The 19,346-nt window shown below is 42.9% G+C and overlaps 1 protein-coding gene across 1 annotated transcript in view; it reads right to left on the bottom strand.

Moving 5' to 3' along the window:
* Nucleotides 1–19,166, bottom strand: part of MPP4 (MAGUK p55 scaffold protein 4) — a 40,201-nt gene extending 21,035 nt beyond the window's left edge. Inside the window, exons 1-12 of the mRNA XM_026002453.2 lie at nucleotides 18,936–19,166; nucleotides 17,048–17,138; nucleotides 16,605–16,709; nucleotides 15,179–15,300; nucleotides 11,390–11,467; nucleotides 9,229–9,309; nucleotides 7,966–8,097; nucleotides 6,752–6,833; nucleotides 5,550–5,635; nucleotides 3,954–4,025; nucleotides 3,323–3,519; nucleotides 2,111–2,175 (exon numbers count right to left, since the gene is read on the bottom strand). Coding sequence (XP_025858238.2) covers nucleotides 2,111–2,175; nucleotides 3,323–3,519; nucleotides 3,954–4,025; nucleotides 5,550–5,635; nucleotides 6,752–6,833; nucleotides 7,966–8,097; nucleotides 9,229–9,309; nucleotides 11,390–11,467; nucleotides 15,179–15,300; nucleotides 16,605–16,709; nucleotides 17,048–17,138; nucleotides 18,936–19,166 — 1,342 coding nt within the window. The remainder of the gene's footprint in view (nucleotides 1–2,110; nucleotides 2,176–3,322; nucleotides 3,520–3,953; nucleotides 4,026–5,549; nucleotides 5,636–6,751; nucleotides 6,834–7,965; nucleotides 8,098–9,228; nucleotides 9,310–11,389; nucleotides 11,468–15,178; nucleotides 15,301–16,604; nucleotides 16,710–17,047; nucleotides 17,139–18,935) is intronic.
* Between the last annotated feature and the right edge of the window lie 180 nt (nucleotides 19,167–19,346).

Genomic DNA, 19,346 nt, shown 5'->3' with positions numbered 1-19,346 from the left:
TCATTAAGTATTGTTAAATAAAATTGCTTGTACCTCTGGATTCAATAACCTGTTCCTGAGGTTAATTTCTCACTAGGGTAACATTAAGCAGAAAGATACAAGATAATACTTATGGCAGCACCAACTAAAACAGTTAAAAAGAAATGATCTAATAGTTTAGAAACTGATCATGCTCCATCAGAAAGAACCCTGTGAGAGGTGACCCTTTAAGTCGGTGGCTCTATCCTCGAGGTTCTTGGACTTAGAGGTGTATGAGTACAGTAATAGGGGCTGACAATTCTTTATCGGGATGGACTTTCCCAAAAGCCTAATGTAAATCTCACTCAGGCTACACAAGCAAATTAAGCATCAACCCGTGGTGATACTAGTTATCAGATGCTGGTTAAAAGCTTCATCAGCATTTCCATGTGCCTTTGAGAAAAGAAATAGGAAACCAAATTAGAGAAGAACTTTCATCTGATTTGGTAAAAAAAAAAACAACAAAAAAAACTTTTTCAAAACACAGGGGAAATAGCTAAAATATCACTATGAAGATCGTATCACGAAAATTCTCATAGAAGTTACATTTAAAAAAGAAAGTGGAGCCCGGGTGGCTCAGCAGTTTAGCGCGCCGCCTTCAGCCCAGGGCCTGATGCTGGAGATCCAGGATCAAGTGGAGAACCAGGATCGAGTCCCACATCGGGCTCCCTGCATGAAGCCTGCTTCTCCCTCTGCCTGTGTCTCTGCCTCTCTCTCTGTGTCTCTCATGAATAAATAAATAAAATATTAAAAGAAAGAAAGAAAGAAAGAAAGTGGCATTGCAGCTGCTACCATAGTACTGAAAGATACGTATCCATAAGGTGATATGAATCCATAAGGTGATATGAAAACATGGCCAGTGTGAAGAGAGTTTTCTTCCTTCAAAACTGTCTCTATAGTCGTCACCATAAGTCTTCAAGAGAAAAAGAGAAGAAAAACTAATTTGGGGGCTGAGACAATTAGCAATAAAGTGATGATGGACTTGTCACAGACTAATCTGTGACACTGACGCTGTTGTCCAGTAGACTTCAGGTCCCTTTCCCACCTCCTTGTCCCCTGTCTCCTTCCTTACTTTCTTTCCAGGGGCCTGCAGGAGGGTCTGTCTTTCTTTTCTTTTCTTTTCTTTTCTTTCTTTCTTTCTTTCTTTCTTTCTTTCTTTCTTTCTTTCTTTCTTCTTTCTTTCTTTCTCTTTCTCTTTCTCTTTCTTCTTTCTTCTTTCTTTCTTTTCCTTCCTTCCTTCCTTCCTTCCTTCCTTCCTTCCTTCCTTCCTTCCTTTTTAAATTTTATTTATTTATTTGACAGACAGTGAGAGAGACAGAGAGAGAACACAAGCTGGGGGAGCAGCAGGCAGAGGGAGAGGGAGAAGCAGACTCCTTGCTGAGCAGAGAGCCTGACGATGTGGGGCTGTATCCCAGGACCCTGGGATCATGACCTGAGCTGAAGGCAGATGCTCAACCAACTGAGCCACCCAGGTGCCCCAGGAGGGCCATTTCTGAAGGGCCTTGCACAGATGGTTCCAGCTGAGCTGTGCCAAGCTGCAGCCCCCACTTGTGAAGGCTGTGAGTAGTTTACAAGCATTTGCTATGATGAATATGTCTACTAACCGTTCCCCCACTGCCATTTGAATAATACTGTCTAGCAAGCAAGCTGCATTGATTAAGTAATAATTCAGTCCCATGTTTATTCATCAAAGGCACACATAAGCCAATCAGAGCTTCTGAATACTGTGAAATTTAACCCCCCTGCACAAGCCTCAGTGAAGGTTTGTGTGCAGCCATGCAGCCTTGCTCACAAGCATATGTAAAACTTACATGCTAGCTGTAGAGATCTTGGGGGACCCCAAGTCAGGGAGCCATCACCAAAAGTGTCACCAACACAGGAACATTTGCATTTTCATAAACTGAAAACTCTTCTACATCCAAAGGAATGAACATGCAGAGGAGGATCTCAGATGGCTGCCAGGAGGTTATTTGGGCAAGGGGGTGGGGGAAACATTCAGAGATCCTCTCGTGGGCAGGGAGCCAGCCCTGGGAGAGAAGGAGCAGGCCTCCCTACGATGCACACACTGAGGTTGAGATATTAGCACACTCACATATGGTGGGTTTGAGGTGGGCATGGGGCTGATACGGCTGAGACCACCAGAACTCACGTTGCTTCCTATGCACAAAGAAATACACCGTGAGAAAAAAAAACAACAACAACCCAGTTTCACCCCGGTGGATTTTTTTTTTCAATATAGTACAGTACTGCAAATGTATTTTCTCTTCCTTATGATTTTTCTTATTAATATTTCCTTTTCTCTAGTTTACTTCATTGTAAGAATACAGTATATAGCACATATAACATACAAAATACGTGTGAATCTGCCATTTATGTTATTGGCCAACAGTAGGCTATCAGTAGTTAAGTAGTGGGGGCTGAGAAGTCACATGCAGATTTTTGAACGCATGGAGTTCAGCACTTCTAACCCCTGCGTCGTTCAACAATCAACTGTACTAGATCATCTTCCTTCTGTCTGCTTGAGGACATTGACAATAGCAATTCTTTTCTCTTTTTTTCACTTTCTCATAAAAGTGTTCCTTCTCACTGGACTGTTCTTACCAGCATTATGTGCCTTATCTCAAAAAGTTCTCTCATACCACCCCACTTTCCCTTCTAGCTATTTCTATTGCTCTGCTCTGTTTTGTACTAAAATGTCTCATGCCATCAATTTCTTCAAGTCTCACTCTACTAGGATTTTGGTCCCATTACTCCACAGCAACTGTTTTTTATCAAAATCACCTAGGACTGCCATTTTGGCAGATCCAATGGTTACTTTTCAGTCCACTCTACAGCAGCTGACAGGGTTGATTTTCATCCTGCCTCATTGGTTATTCCTTCTTAATTGCTTTTGTTAGCTCCTCTCCTTCTTCTTGATTTCTTAACATGGGCTGAGACTTGGACCTATTTTTATCTTCTATCTTTACTCATTCCCTTGGACCTCAAGAACACAAAAGTGAAGGTCATGGGTTCAGATTCAATAGCTGAGGTTTCAATTTGGCTTCAAATGATTAATAGAGGCAGTTAGAACTATCTTTTAAAGTTTGAGTTTCACAAGTGCTTTTCGCTCTTTTCTAGCTGATATGATTATTCTGATCCCCTTGGTTTTAAGATGCTTAGGGTATATGGATAAGTTGACTTTGATTTATAGACCAGTATATGTGTTTGTCCATCTGCTTGTCCCCCTTTACCTCATCTTAACTGCAATAACAGAAGACCGAGAAAACATTTTATTTCCTGATGGCTCAGTCCTGAATCCTCTTACCTCTTCAGAAGGTGGTTAGAAGGAATTAGGCCAGCACAGGTACCAAGGTCTGAAATTTTCCGGGCCTGCCACCAGAGGGCATCGTTCTGGTCCACTATCTGAAGGATGTCGCCCTTCTGGAAAGGCAACCCTGCATCCATGCAGGGGATGGTGGGATCCTCTTGGGGCCAGTACTCAATCATGGCACGAACGTACACCTGGCAGTAGGTGCAAAATGGCCCCATCAGAGGAACCCTTGTCCATGGGTTGTCAAGACTTGAAACCATTTCTCTACTCCTCTACCTACTGTTGCTATCTTTTCTCCCCATACTCTCCAAAAGGGAGAACTTGCCTCTTTAACTAAGCCTCAGGTCCATGAAAAAGGTGACTTTGGCAACAGAAGCTCTTAGTGCTGAGAAGTTTTTGCTCAAGCATTTCCCATTCTTGATGTTACTTTTTAACTTGTACCCCATCTCCTTTACTGTATTCATTTACTCATTTGCCTCTCCCATCATCAGTATTGAAAAATGTGCAACACAGTATTGAAAGAATGTTCAACACATTATAGAGAAATGGCACAAAATATTAAGTCACTATTATTGCTATTTGAGAATTTACTATGTGTGATTATGAAAGCTCAGTACACTCTTACCGTCTTCTGGCTATTAACAGGTGGGGCAGACACTGGAACCACCTTGAACATTATTGTGCCACGAGACATGGCCTGGAAAATGTCAAAGGGGAGGGGACAATAAGTCTCAGGGTTCACTGGGTTATTGGAGTTCAACAGATGGAGTTACAGCACAGTGTGGCCAGCTTTAAGGGTTACATGCCCCACCAGAACTTTTACAAGGGTTCAACATTTAAATATCACTATGCAGAAGTGGAAATTAGGAAGAAATTTAGCTCAGCTTCTGCCCTGCAGTGGGGCTCCAGAGTCCCCGGCCTACTGAGCCTCACCCGGAGGCCAGTCTCTTCCAGGAACACTCCATCTTGCAACCTTATTTACCATAGTCTCCTTGCCACAGACACTGGGGAAGGAGATGAGGCCTTGGTCAGACTTCCCCTCTGTAAGCCCCAGTCAGTAATGACTTCCTGAGCACCTGTTCCTGCACCAGGCAGCCCAGTCTGATGGGGAGGGGAGGGCTCCCGAGTCTTCTGAGGGACTGACGAGCTCCAAGCTAATGGTGGGAATAGGGGGCCTCAAAGCTTTTGAGGAGACAGAAAACCTCTCAGCCTGATGGAGAGGGTGAGATCCTCCTGCCACATGCACTACAACAGGTTTTGGACATCCAGAGATGAACAAAACCTGTCCTCACTCCTAGAAATTTCACAATCCCACCATCCTGGCTCTGCAGCTGGCACCAAAGTGGCTTAGGTGGAGCCTATGTGTTGGTGATTGGCAGTACTTAAAGTTCCATTTGCAGTGTCCTTATCTCATGCAGCGTCTTCCAGCAGTGGTCATTTGCAAAATATGTTGGTGCTTGATATGCTCCTTATAATACTACCTCTTATCTCAGTCCCTGAGGCACATCTATGAAAATTTAGAGTTCCCCCTAAAACCTGGTCAGAGAACCACTAGTCTATGTGATAAATAGTCATCCACCTCAGGCCTCACACTTGGGGTGTGCATGGGGGAGATGGCAGGGTCATACCACTATGGCTATGACAACTTGACAGGGATTCAGGCAAAAGTTTGGAAAGTGGGAATAGGGACCTAAAAGAAACCATAATTAGTCACAAATCCCCAGTTTCAATCACCAAGGACAGTGGCAGGGCAAGCAAGGAAATCCCCCTCTTCGTAGGCTAGCCTCCTACAGCATCTATCCTGCCCCAAAGCTGCCTCTAGGAAGATGTTAAATAGATTTCAGCTGTATAAAAAGGTTAGGGGAATGAGGATAGTTTTCTCAGGTTCGGACTCCCCTCCAAAGCCTCACTCTGTCCATCCCAGGCTCAGTTTCCAAAGGAGCAACCCAGGCAACAAGGGACCTGGGCTGGGGAGACTGCCAGCCTTCCTGAGTCTGAAAGAGCAGGCGGCAAGAGAAGTCTCCCAGCAGAAACCAGACTGGGGTGGGGGAGTGGAGGTGGAGCTGCACAGAAACAGGAAGGTCTGGGTTCTGGAGAAAGGAAGCTGCCAAGAAGAACCAAACCCCCCTCCCATTATAGTGCACACAGCATGGGCCAGACAGGCTCAGGTCAGCTGCGGCATGGCACTGAGTCACGGAGAAGGCAAACAGAAGACTGTTACCAGAATATGGATCACTTGCTCAGGCTCCAGTCCCTCAACTGAAACTCCATTCACTTCCACCAGTTTGTCTCCAGCATATAACAACCCTAGGCAGACAGGAACACAAAACAGAGTACAAGAAAATGGGCAAAAAACCAGAGGTGTCTACACCGAGGATTTTAGCAAACTCACTAACCCAAGCATGCTCTAACATTTAAAAATGAACTCTGAAGTAACCATAATAATAATGATGATGATGATAATAATGATAATAATAATAATAATAAATAGACTGGTTATATTAATGTCCACCCACCACAGCACAGAGAATTGCATTTTTACACCTCTTCCCTGGGTATGAAGTGATGGTGATACTTTTATTTTTGGTAGCCTGATGTAAAATGAAGATAACACTAAAAGTAAAGATGTCAGTGTCGTGAGTAAATGATAAATGAAAAGGAAATCTCCCAAAAGGAAATGTGGAGAAACGTGAGGGTGACGATCAAGCCCCAAGAAACATGACGCAAACAGCGGAGTTGTCAGAGAGAGAAGATGAGAAGCAGGAGGACGTCGTGGAGCAGAAACCAAGGGCAAGGAAAACTTCAAGACATTTAGGGTCGACATCAAATGTGCTAGAGAAGTAAAAATAAACTGAGGCCAAATGAAGGGCCGATGATCTTAGCACCTAGGAGATCCTCGGGGCCACTGCTCTAAGAATGTTGGGGTGTGAAGCCCGTGCCAGGTCTCCAGGGCCCTGGGCAGTGAGGACGAGGGCTGGCAGGCCCAGAAATGCAGCAGAGAAAGGAAAGAAATTGGGTTCGTTATGCCTGTTGAAAGAAGGACCAGGGGAAGAGCGGGAGTTGGGAATATAGTGCTGGCTGACCTGGGCTTGCTTCCTGACTCGAATTGTCCAACCTCGAGCACAGCAGTTACCTAATTTCCTTCTGCCTCAGGCTCCTTTTCTACAGAATGGCATGATAATACTCAGCTGGTTAGGTTACCATAAGAATGCAAACCGAGAGAACATTAATATAGGACCTCAGTGAAGGAAGGGGAGAGGATTTTCTGGGATATTTATTTCTTCCTTCCTAGTAACCAAGCAATGCCATGCATAGAAGCCCTGGCCTTGGTTAGGAAGACAGGGGTTTCCCTGGAAAGAAGACTAAATAACTAAGGTTTTCCTGTTTCTCTGGTCATGCTTGTACCCTGTTGCTCCAGCTTACCACTCCTCTCAGCCAGCCCGCCGTGGATGACTCTGGCCACCAGGATGTCCCCTGTCATCTCGTGGCGCTTGATGGTAGCTCCCTGGGGAGAGAGTGCAGCAGAATCCCTCTTTTACCTAATATGACCATTTTTCTGGTAGCTTCCCTCAATATAGGTCTGGTCTGGTCAGGAGAGGGTATTTATACCAGCCAGGGCCCTATCATGCCATCAAAAAGGGGAGGCCATTCATTCAACCTTGGCCTACCAAAGTCTCTATCCAACCACATAAATAGAAAAGAATATTTAGATCCTTTCTTTTTTTTATTATTTATTTTTTAGTTAGATCCTTTCAAAGATAAAGTTCTCACCCATTGCAACCTAATTAAAGAGACTAATCTTAGAAAATCAAATTAATGCCTCACTTAGCTTCCAGTAAATAAAGAAAAAAAACCAACTTAGATAAACACATTGGACTTTAGTGAAATTTACGTACACCAGAAAGCCAAATAATAAAATAAAATATGGGGCCCCGGGGTGGCTTAGTTGGTTAAGCACCTGACTCTTTTTAAAAAAATATTTTATTTATTTATTCATGAGAGACACAGAAAGAGAGGCAGAGACACAGGCAGAAGGAGGAGAAGCAGGCCCATGCAAGGAGCCCAGTGTGGGTCTCAATCCCAGGATCCTGGGATCAGGCCCTGAGCCAAAGGCAGACACTTAACTACTGAGCAACCCAGGCGTCCCAAGCATCTGACTCTTGATTTCAGCTCAGGTCATGATCTCAGGGTCGTGAGATCAAGCCCTACATTGGGCTCTGCATGGGGCTCCATGATGAGTGTAGAGTCTGCTTGGGATTCTCTCTCCCTCTCCTGCTGCCCCTCCTCTGGTTCATGCTCACATACACTCTCTCAAAAAATAAAATAAATAAAATGAAAGTCTTATTTCTCACAGATTTTTCAACAAAGAAAAACACTAAGCCAAAGTCCTTCTAGTGAAAGCATTACAATATATAATGTATTTGAAACCACAGGCAAAAATTGTTAGGACATGCTCTAGCCATTATCATGGATCCCCTCACATTATCTGAATGCCTCAGACTATACCTGTGACTACCGACAAGTATATTTAACATTATATTAAGTAACTACTAGTGATAATTTAGTTCACAACTAACCCTTGGATCACAATTAACCCTGATATAATTCTAACTGAGAAGATATAGTGATTTCCTTACCAAAGGCTGTTGGTTTTTCACTAAACAAACAATCCTCATTGCTTCCTCACTCTCAGGAATATTGTCTGGCAGTGGGGGGAGAAGGGGTTCAAAATCTTTCTGAGCCACAGTGTCATGGGCACTGAGCAAGGCCTGGAAACAGAGAAGGCAAGATGAATAAAGGTCACACACAGAACACACCCATCTGGAAGACAGTGAACTAACACTCTGTAAGACACCATCACCATCACCACAACAAACAACACACACATGCTGGGCTAAGCATTTTATGTGGATAACTCCATAAGACAGGTATATTTATTGTCTCCATTTCATAAAGAAACGAGGCATGGAGAGGTTAAGTGATACATAATATATTCTTGCATTTCCGCTAAAATATATTTTGTCACTTTCTCATTTCCTGCAAACCCATGTAATCCATGGTATTTTTATAAGCTTGAACTACAGAATAACTTTTGTAATATTTTCCCTAATTAAGGCAGAATGGGAGACAGTAACCAAAGCATCCTGCTTGTTTAGTTTGTCAGTGACTTCCAAGGGCCTATGAGTGACAGAATGAGAAAAAGTAGTTTCCTGATTTAGGGTATAATCAGAGAGTTCCCTCTAATGGTCCATTACGTTAAATTTTTATTTCGTTGGGTGGGGAAATAGTCATTCTATAGCCCAACTTGAGACTGATGGACAGAACTTCGCTGGAACTCTGAGAAATTCTCTCAGGTTATCTTGTGAACTGAAAATTTGACTCGTAAATCCCATTGCTCCTAATGCAGATATTCTCACTTATTGATAAACTGAACTCAAACTCTGTAAAGTACTATGAGATAGGCTTCTGTTCTCCAATCATATGTTCTTCAAGCAAGTGTTCTTCACATACTCCCTCATTGAGTTAATCATCTTTAGACTATATTTTCAGAACATCTTCACACACTTCATCCAAAACTTAAAATATTTCCAAGTTGGAAAGGAAGTGTACCACCCTGATTGTCTCCCAGAATTTTAGAGGGACTATGGCTTTGCAGGGTGGAAACAAGACATTATGGAAAGTTCTGGATGTCTCCTCATAAATAAGGCAGGCTTGGCTCCATGGCTAACACCACAGAGCCAGTCACATCTGAATCCCACATCTTTCAAAACAATCTGTTGGTCACCCATGGACAGTAATAGAATATCTATTCAGAAAGTACATTTCCTGTCACATTTCTTCTTTCCAACATTGCCCACATGCCAGATGGGCATACCTTGTCTATTTTAGCAAGCACTTGCCTTAAAGTGCGGATCCTGGAGGATTTGTCTAAGCTCTTGGATCTCAGGGGATTTAGGAGTTTCACGTAATATCCCCACCACCTGGTTGGTGAAAAAGCATATATGGTAAATTTTTTAAAAATCTTCATCACCTAATTAACGTCATCCAGGCTGAATAACAGATACACTGACTAACATGAAATTGACCTAAGAAAAGCTGTTATTGAAACCCTCTTTTTTAATTTTTAAAGTTGATCAGGGCCAAGGATCTTTCCTTATTCATTCAACTTTACTACAGCAGGTAGAATCGGAGATTTGGGGTAGGTCTACACCTCAGTGCCTCAGTGCTGACATACCACAGTCTTGGAGGAAGAACTGACATAATTTTGTAACATATGTACTAAGGTAAACTCCCCCTAGAGGCACTAAAACAAGTGGATCTTTATGGGCAGGTTAAGGTGTTTGAGTTCAGGCTCAAGTGCATCCCATGGGATGCTCCATTCATCATGTGGAAAATGAGAATAGTAATTTATATTTTAGGACTTATTATTTGATTACCAATTTTAATATTTGTTGCTATAAAAAAGTGTTAAACATTCTAATTCTGATCTCTTCTGTTTGGGTGTAGACTTGCTTTCTAAGAGGACATAAAACCTTTCAAGACTTTACTGAGCCCCATGAAACCCCAACAGGCAAACCCCACTATATACAGTCAAATGAAAACAAGCAGTTAACTAAGTTTTACCTCCATTACCTAGAAATGACAACTGAATAAAATATTATGTATGTATTTTTCTGTGGACAACTGAGAACAGTCTGAATCATTGATTATTGGAATGGAGGGCACAGTTTTTTCTCTTTTCTATTTCTTCTAATATGGTAATAAAATGGATTATACTATTCATGCATTCAACAAATACCTATTGAATATCTACTATGTGCTAGACACTGTTTTCAATGATACAGATACAGTGGCAGACAAAAATCCCCATTCTTAAAAAAAAATCCCCATTTTTACTTGATGATAAGGAAAATTAAGAATATAAATAAAACAGGAAGGTGGACAGGGAGTGCTCTGAGGGGTTGCAATTTTAGATAGGGTGACCAGAGAAAGCCTTCGTGAGAAGGTGACATTTGAGTGGAGACCAGAAGATGAGGAAGCAAATCATGTGGATATATGGTCAAGGGCATTACTGACATACGGCATAGCAAGCGCAAAGGGCCTGTGGCAGGAGCATATCTGATTCAAGCAACCACAAGAGGTTAATCTGACTGGAACAGAATGAATAAGGGGGAGGGCGGTGAGTATTAAGTCAAACAGGGAATGGGAACTACATTATGTTTGGCTATTTAAGAACTATGATGTATACTCTGAAATGGGAAGTCATTGGAAGGGTTTGAGCAGAAAAGTGACATGATTTGACACACTCTTCAAGAGGATGTCTTCAGTTGCTATACTGAAATAGTTTATAGGGGGGCAAGGGTAGAAGCAGGAGATCAGTGGGAGGCTATATTGCAATTATCTGTATATAAGATGATGATGGTTTCTATTAGGTGGCAGAGTGGAGCTCATAAGATTCTGCATATATTTTGAAACTGGAGCCGACAGGATCCATTGTCAGATTGGGTGTCAAGTATGAGAGAAAGAGGAAGTCACAGATAGCCCCAAAGAGTCTGGTCTGAGTAGTGCAAGAACAAAGAAGTCATTACTGAGATGAAAAAGGCTGGGAGGGGAGTGGCCTTGGTTTTGGGGAAGATCAGGAGCTCAAGGGCCATGTTAAGTTTGAGGGTCCCTGAAGCAAGCATCTAAGTACGATGGAGAGGAGGCAGTTGGATATGAGAGTCTGGAGTTGAGGCAAAGAGCCCAGCTAGAGACATAAATTTGGGAAACATTACTAGAACAACATTTACTCTTGGATTACAGAGGATTAACTGAGTCTAAGGTTTAAAGAAAAAAAAATAGAGAAATGGAGACATGCTAAAAAATGTTATTTTTTTTGTTTAAATTTGAAGTACTGACCACTTTTCTTTCTTCTATTAAAGCTCAATTAGAAACACTTATGAGATGTGTAATCATCATCAAACTTTGCCATTAGATCCTTTAATTCATTTAAACTCACACCACAAGTGAAATGGCATCACGTTAAAACCCCACTATTCTATGGATTAAAAGCCACCTTACCTCACAGGATAACGTCTGTGCATGAGTTGTGGCAGGGACGAGCTTCTTTTCTTTAAATTCCTGGAGACAGTCATAAACCTGCAGAGAGTGATGGGGGGAGAGTGTCATCCTGATAACCTGACTCTTCAGGTCTCGGGCGAACGCTCTGCAAGGGGAGAGGCAGCCTGGGCCATGGCGTGGGTGGGTGAGTGGCTGTGTGCTGGCTTTTCCTAAGGTGTCTGTCGCTGTCCAACAGGAATGGCCCCGTGATGTGATGAGCACTGGGTGTTGCACGCAACCGATGAATTATTGAAAACTACATCTGAAACTAATGATGTATTTATTATATGTTGGCAAATTGAATTTAAATTAAAAAAAAAAAAAGAGATGGACTCAAGTTTGGTGGCTCCCATCCTTCAAGGGCTTGAGTATTGGCTGCCACTGGAAATTGATCCTCCCCGGCCAACATCACTGATAAAAAGAAATTCAAGTGTTTACTCTTGTTAAATTAACAAATGGCTTTTCTAGGGTCACAATCAATAGGGATTTGGGGCCAGAGATGCGTAAGAACCTGAAAGAACCTTGGTGCTGGGCAACTGCCAGGGCATGTGCTGTGTGGCTCACGGTTCAGCAGAGGGTCTGAACAAGAGCCCAGGTGCATGATACCAGCTTCTCTTTGTTTCCTTTTCCTCCCTTAATCCTCTGGGAAAGGTTCATTTACAAACATTTCAACTTCGCATTTACTGACCTGAGGAATTTTTCCATACTGGGATCTAGAATCGGCGGAGGACAGCAAGGCATGCCTAGTTCTGCAGCAGCCCCCTTCTTATTTTAGGAACCTGCTTTCTCTCACAGATGGAAGGAGGCCCAAGAGGCCAGCAGGGTCCCCTCCTTCCTCCATCTGATCCAGGATGACAGTGCATCCTCGTGCCACCCGTGCCAGTGCCCAGGTTGACCTGGGAGTGAGAAGGCTGAGGAACTGAGGCAGGGCTTGCAGGGGACACACAGCCTGCACAGGTAAGCAAAAGAATCCCTTTCAGTGACAAGAAAACTCCCATTTTGGCTAATCCCAGGAGGAAAACATGCCTGATAGGAAGCAGGTGGGGCATTTTCTTCCCAGCTTTCTTGAGCTTTAATTGACAGATCACACTGTGTGAGTTTAAGATGCACAGGATGTTGATTTGATATATGTATGTACTGCAAAATGAGTACTACAATAAGCTTACTTAACACCCCCATCACCTCACATAATTACGATTGTATGTGTGTGTGTAAGAACACTTAAGATCTACTCTCTTAGCAACTCTCTAGTCTATAATGCAGTATTGTTATTAACTAGAGTCATCATGCTGTACATTATATCCCTAGAAGTTATTCATTTCACAAGCAATGTTTGTACCTTTTGACCAACATCTCCCCATTTACCCCAGCCCCAGCCCCTGGCAGCCGCTTTCTAGTCTCGGTTTCTATGAGCTCTGCTTTTTTAGATTCCACCTACAAGTGAAAACATATGATATTTGTCTTTCTGTGTCTGACTTATTTCACGTAGCATGATGCCCTTCACGTCCATCCATGTTGTCACAAAAGGTAGGATTTCTTTCTTTTTTATGAGTAAATACTATCCCATTGTATATTTCACATCTAGGTATGTATTCAAAGGAAAAGAAATCACAATCTCAAAGAGGTATCTGCACCCCCATGTTCACTGTGGCACTATTCCCAGGAGTCGTGACACGGAAACAACCTAAGTGTCACCTAAGTAGGTGACTAGATGAAGAAATCAAGAGTTTCAAAACAAGTGCTGTGAGGAGCACCTCTCTGTTCATGCTAGATGTTGCCACTTTCTCTTATTTTAAAGAATTGTATTAACATGCATCAAAAGACTGGCCACATTTCATACTTAGCTGAAGGAAACACCCACATCCCAAAAAATAACTTTGAAAGAATCTTTCTTAAAAATAGCATTAAGAGGGATCCCTGGGTGGCGCAGTGGTTTAGCGCCTGCCTTTGGCCCAGGGTGCGATCCTCGAGACCTGGTATCGAATCCCACATCGGGCTCTCGGTGCATGGAGCCTGCTTCTCCCTCTGCCTAGGTCTCTGCCTCTCTCTCTTTCTCTGACTATCATAAATAAATAAAAATGAAAAAAAATAGCATTAAGAAAATTATAATCAGATAGATGTTACTGTACAGCACATGAAATTTTAGCCAAATTTTAAAAAAAGAAGAAATCTTCAAGATAAGAAAAATTTAAGATACCTAAACAGAACTGTAGATATCTCACTTCCTGACTTTAAGAAACAAAGAGGAATAATTTTTTAAAAGATTTATTTATTTATTAGAGAGAGAGAGAGAGAGAGATGGAGTGGGGAGAAGGGCAAGGGCTAAAGAATCTCCAAGCAAACTCCCTGCTGAGTTGGGAGCCCAATGCATGGCTCGATCCCATGACCCATGAGATCACAACCTGAGCCAAAACCAAGAGTTGGACGCTCAACCTACTGAGCCACCCAGGCACACCAAAGAGGAATAATTTTTTAAAAGATTTTATTTATTTATTTGACAGAGAGACAGAGAGAGAACATGAACAGGGGGAGAAGCAGGCAGAGAAGGGAGATGCTCAACTGAGCCACCCAGGAGCCCAGGAATAATTTTTTAAAACCATTTTTTTTTGTCCTGAGTTTTCACTTCAGGGACAAATGTTTATAGACCGATGCTCAGGGTGCTGCCAATGGCCATGTGTGGTGGCCTCTTTGTGATCCCAGGGTCCTTTGAATAAAAGAAACTGGACTGGGGGAGGAAAGAAGAACTGCCATATTCTTTCCCACCTGAATTCAGCCTTCGTAAGCTGAGAGGTTTGTGTAGCTCTTCTCTGAGGACCACTATGATACTGTGGTTTATAAGAATTATGTATTTGGCCCTGATTCTGGCTCAGAGTTCTTAAAATCCTTGGAATTTCCTAGGTGAGGAAAGTGACAAAGATGCCCTTTTTTATGTTAATGAGGTGAATGTAACTAAAGTTGAGGGCAGGCTGCCAGGAGAACCAACCATGTAATTAGACTGTTGGAATTTTCAGTTCTATACCCACCTCCACCTCCGGGGAGGGAGAGGGGCTGAAGGTTGAATCAATCTCTAATAACTAATGATTTAATCAGCCACGCCTATGTAATGAAGCCTCCAGAAAATCCCCAAAGGACTGGATTTGTTAGAACTTTTGGTTTGTGGACTTGTGGAAATCTAGGGGATGGTGGAGGGGGCATGGAAGCTCCACGCAACCTACCCACATGCCTTGCCCTATTTATTTCTTCCATCTGGCTGTCCCTGACTTACATCCTTTTATAATAAACTGGTAATCTAGCAAGTAAAATGTTTCTCTGAGTTCTGTGGGCTGTGGCAAATTAATCAAACCCAAGGAGGAGGTCATGGGGACCTCTGATGTATAGTTGGTCAGGTTCATAGATGATATAGTTGGTCAGATGTACAGATAGCTGCCTGGGCTTGTGACTGGAATCTGACATGGGGGGGAAGGGGCAGCAGTCCCCTGAGACTGAACCCTTAACCTACAGGATCTGATGTCATCTCCAGATAGTGTCAGAAATGAGATGAATTGCAGACACCTACTAGTATCCCGACAATTATTGTTGGTGTGGGGACACCCACACCCATGTGGGAAATTCTCAGAACACAGAAAAGAATTGCCTTCTAAGAACTTTTATCAAGTTGAAATTTCCTGTCAACTGACTGGTGGTAGAGTTGGGTGAGCAGTTTTCAGCTCCCACAGTAAGGCAAAGGCCTCCAGGTCATCGGATGCTCACCTTTAGCAGAGCCTGCAGCCACGGGGAGTGGAGAAGATCGTATAGGAGACACACTCCATTCACATCTCGGCTGTAGAACAGATTTAGCTCTTGCAGCACAAGCCTCAAGATCTGGGAGAGACCTGGAAAAGGGAGAGGACAGACATGGGGTGGCAGGTGGAGGTGAAGAAAGGCAGGTGTAAGTGTGAAAGGCAACGCAGACAGCTGGGACGTGCCAGGGGGGCTCCTGAGGAATGAGGATGGGTTTCAGGCCCAAAGCTCTGGTTCTATCAATGTGTGAACTTCAGAGAGTCCTCCAACTTTCTGAAACCCAGTTTCCTTGTGGCAAAATGAGAATATGCAGGGCTGCTGCTAATATTAGATGAAATAATAGATCATAGTATATACAGCAATATTGCTTTCCCTTCCCCAATATTATCAGCCTTTGGTTTATCCCAAAACTATCCTCCAGTTCTTTTCTGGATTCTCCTTCTCTAATTCAAACATAGTCATTTGTCTTCATCCTTTCTGAAAGTTCTTATTGAAAGTGTTGTTGAAAAACTCTAACTGCCAGGGTGCTTGGGTGGCTTGGTGATCAAGCACTGGACTCTTGGTTTCATTTAAAAAAAATTTTTTTAAAGATTTTTATTTATTTATTCATGATAGACATAGACATAGAGAGAGAGAGAGAGAGAGAGAGAGAGAGAGAGAGAGAGGCAGAGACACAGGCAGAGGGAGAAGCAGGCTCCAAGCCGGGAGCCTGACATGGGACTCGATCCCAGGACTCCAGGATCGCGCCCTGGATCAAAGGCAGGCGCCAAACCACTGAGCCACCCAGGGATCCCCTGACTCTTGGTTTCAGCTCAGTCATGATTTCAGGGTCATGGCATTGAGTCCCAAGTTGGGCTCTATCCTCACAGGAAGTCTGCTTGAGATTCTCCCTCTACCTCTGCCCCTCCCCTTCCTCATGCTCTCTCTTTCTCAAATAAATAATAAATTAATTTTAAAAAACCAGCCCAAACTCTAACTGCCAATAGGTTTTTAATGCAGATCTCAGGATCCCAGTGATAAAAGAAACTGAACAGATTTTAGTGAATGTTGGATATTTTGTGTGATTTCATAGGCATTCTCTTTCTTACAGTGATATTTTGAACGTGAAGAAGTTGTGAAGTTCCAAGTTTGAATAAAACATTGTGGGATAAGGGAAAAAAAAGTGGTTCTGAATCCACTGTGCCAATTTCTTTCCTTCCTGACTTGAAAATTGCTTATACTCCTCACTAATAGAGGTAGTAGGACACTCTGAAGTGTACAAAACTTCCTTAAAAGAATCACAATATTAAAAAAAAATAACAAATCTATCAGAATCCCTGTCCCAAAGTTTGATCTCATATCTAGAGTGATGACACAAGGCCTCTCTGGTCTAGAGAGGAGTCCTGGCACCACATACCATTCTCCGGATTGGTGGCTGTAGAGGGCTTCATGTCCTGGTCCAGTGGATCTGCTCTTTGTCTGACTGTATCCTTCTTGCCCAAGCTTTCAGTGGAATTCAGCCCTGGGAGCAGACCAGTAAACAGCACACAGCTCTCTCAGTCACGCCGGCCCTGCCACTCTCACACACTGGAATATGTTTTCAACAGCATTTATTGAACAAATCAAGCACTGTGCTACACCCAGGAACCCAAACCAAACCAAACATTTGCCCTGTAGAGCCCACTCTCTAAATTAACCACCCCTACGAGAGATCGTTGCTATTTCATGAAACACTTCACCCACTCTCCTTTTTTTAACAAGTGACATTTATTTCTCATCTAGGTAATTTTACCATCCTTCAGAGCTCAGAAGAGCCTCTTCCCTGGCCTGACTCCACTTACGTGCTCTGTTCCCTCTCACCGCACCCACAGTCCTTCGTGGCACTGATCACACTGGCAAGAGTCATGGTTATGTTTGAGGCACACTCGTGGAGGTTATTTTCTACATGAAGCTTTAGGAAGGATTAGTTTCAAGAAACAGAAACCCCAAATTATAGAGGCTGAACAGGGTAGCAGTTTAGATCTTGCTTCTGTAAAAGTGTGCAGGCAGAGACAGTTCAGGGTGGGTAGGGCAGCCTTGCTCCATGAAATGCTGAGAGAATGGGCTCCTTCCAGCTCGCTGCTCTGCCGCCCTGGGGTGTGGTGTGGTTCTCATCTTCTTGCTCCAAAATGGTGGCTGGAGCTCCAGCCATCACTTCTACTTTTCCATCAGCAAAATGGGGGTTAAGAAAGCAAGTGCAAAAGGAACATGCTCACTGCTCTTTGTGGAAGTTTCACAGAAGTTGCCTATGCAATGAAAAATCACCTTTTGCCCTGGCATACTTCAAAATACCTCACTGGACTTTCATGTTGCTTAAAAAAAAAAAACAAACAAACTTATAATTATTAGAGCCTAGAACCCAACGTTTCTTTATTTATAAACATGAAGTATTTTTGCATAGTTTTAATATATATTGAATTTTCTGAAATGCTACTAAAGTAATTAAGAATTGAATTTGCTTTGTTTTGCTTGGATTTTATCAAGTTGTTCACTATTTCAGAAAATCATGTCAGTAATGGTGGGGCAGTTTTGCTTGATACACCTTCCACTGGCTTGTTCCCTTGCCTTGTTTTAATATCCTACCCTGCTACTGGTGTTTCCTGGGATCACTTTCCAAACAAATCATTTAAGGCATCACTATAACTCACTACTATCAGGCTGTATCTGTGTTTGCGTTCAAGGCTGCTGCACCCCTGGTGGATTTTTCTCATAGGTGCAAACATGTTGTTTCATTGTATCTTTTGGTGCAGTGATATTTCATATTTACGTGTTGAAATATACAGTGTCTGATTGATGACATTTATTTAGCATCTTTTTATTATTACTAGGGCATGATACAGATGGATTTTTTTGAAGTTGTAAGTAAGTGTAGTTATTTGGGGTTTCCCCAGAATCAGACACAGGACCAAGATTCTAGTGGGATGATTTGTTTGGAAAGTGATCCCAAGAAACACCAATAGCAGAGTGGAATATTAGAACAAGGCTAGGAGGGAAAGCCAGTGAAAATGTGTCAAGCAAATAACCACAGTGGGCACTATGGAGCTTAATCCCTTGGGGGAATAAGGGACAAGAAAGTGGGGGTATTTATACACCAATGCTGCCGGTCATAGGTTGAGGGCTTTTGCAAGAGAACATTACTTCTAGTCTTTCTAGCCTGCTACATGCATACTTCCAGCTAGTGAGTGCACGTACTGGTAGTTCGAAGTTGGCCTGGAACGCACCAAAATTGTAAGAACCAAGGGCACAGGGCACCAACAGCATTTGTTAAAGTAGGATAATAAAGGGTAAATCGGGATTTTTTTTTTTAAAGGAGTATTGCAAATTAGTTGTTGGAGACTGGGATATTGTGTCTGATATGGTTGAGGACTGCTGTTTAGAATTTAGACAGATTGTGGAGTTGAACCAGGGAGGCTATCTAGAAAAAGACAGATCCGTATTATGTTGTCTCTAAATTCCCAGTGAGAAGGGCAACACGGAAAGCTGTTACAGAATTTTAGACAACTTTCCCATACACATTCAGTCACACTGAAGTATTCTGGTTTGCTAGATCCTACCGAAACCTGGTATCACATGCTTTTGCCATGCCCATCACCACCCACCCACCCTGCCCAGCCCCAACAGAGTTAGGTTAAACCCTGCCTTTTTCCCATGTTCTAGTTTTTGAGCCTCTGTGGAATCATTTAGCACAACATTTGCATGTATGACTCACCTTCCTCCCAAGAGAGGAGCACGTGTAGGGTAAGGAATTGAAAAGGGAGGTGGAGCGTCTGCCACCACAGAAGTCAGAGCAAACAGATGGGTCTGACACCACGTCATCATATTCAGGCAGCTGCTGGACAAGCTGCCCCAAGGGTGGTTCCCAGATTACATCCTTAGAGAGGAAGTACAGATTAAACAAGCCAACTGCCACTTGTGCATTGTAAGTAGGGTGGGCCGCCATTCTTGCACACTTAATGCCCAGGTGCCAGGGTGTGCAACTAAGCCCATCTATGCAGCAGCTGCTGGGGGCACCAGACTGCGCATTCCTGAGATGAACTTATTTGTGAGGGAGATTTACAGATAGATGATTTCCACAACTTAGGTGAGTTCTAAAAACGATGGTTGTTGTCAGGTTCCTGGG

The sequence above is a fragment of the Vulpes vulpes genome, chromosome 16, assembly GCF_048418805.1.
Source record: "Vulpes vulpes isolate BD-2025 chromosome 16, VulVul3, whole genome shotgun sequence".
NCBI classification, from domain to species: domain Eukaryota; kingdom Metazoa; phylum Chordata; class Mammalia; order Carnivora; family Canidae; genus Vulpes; species Vulpes vulpes.
This window is presented reverse-complemented; position numbering and strand designations above follow the sequence as displayed.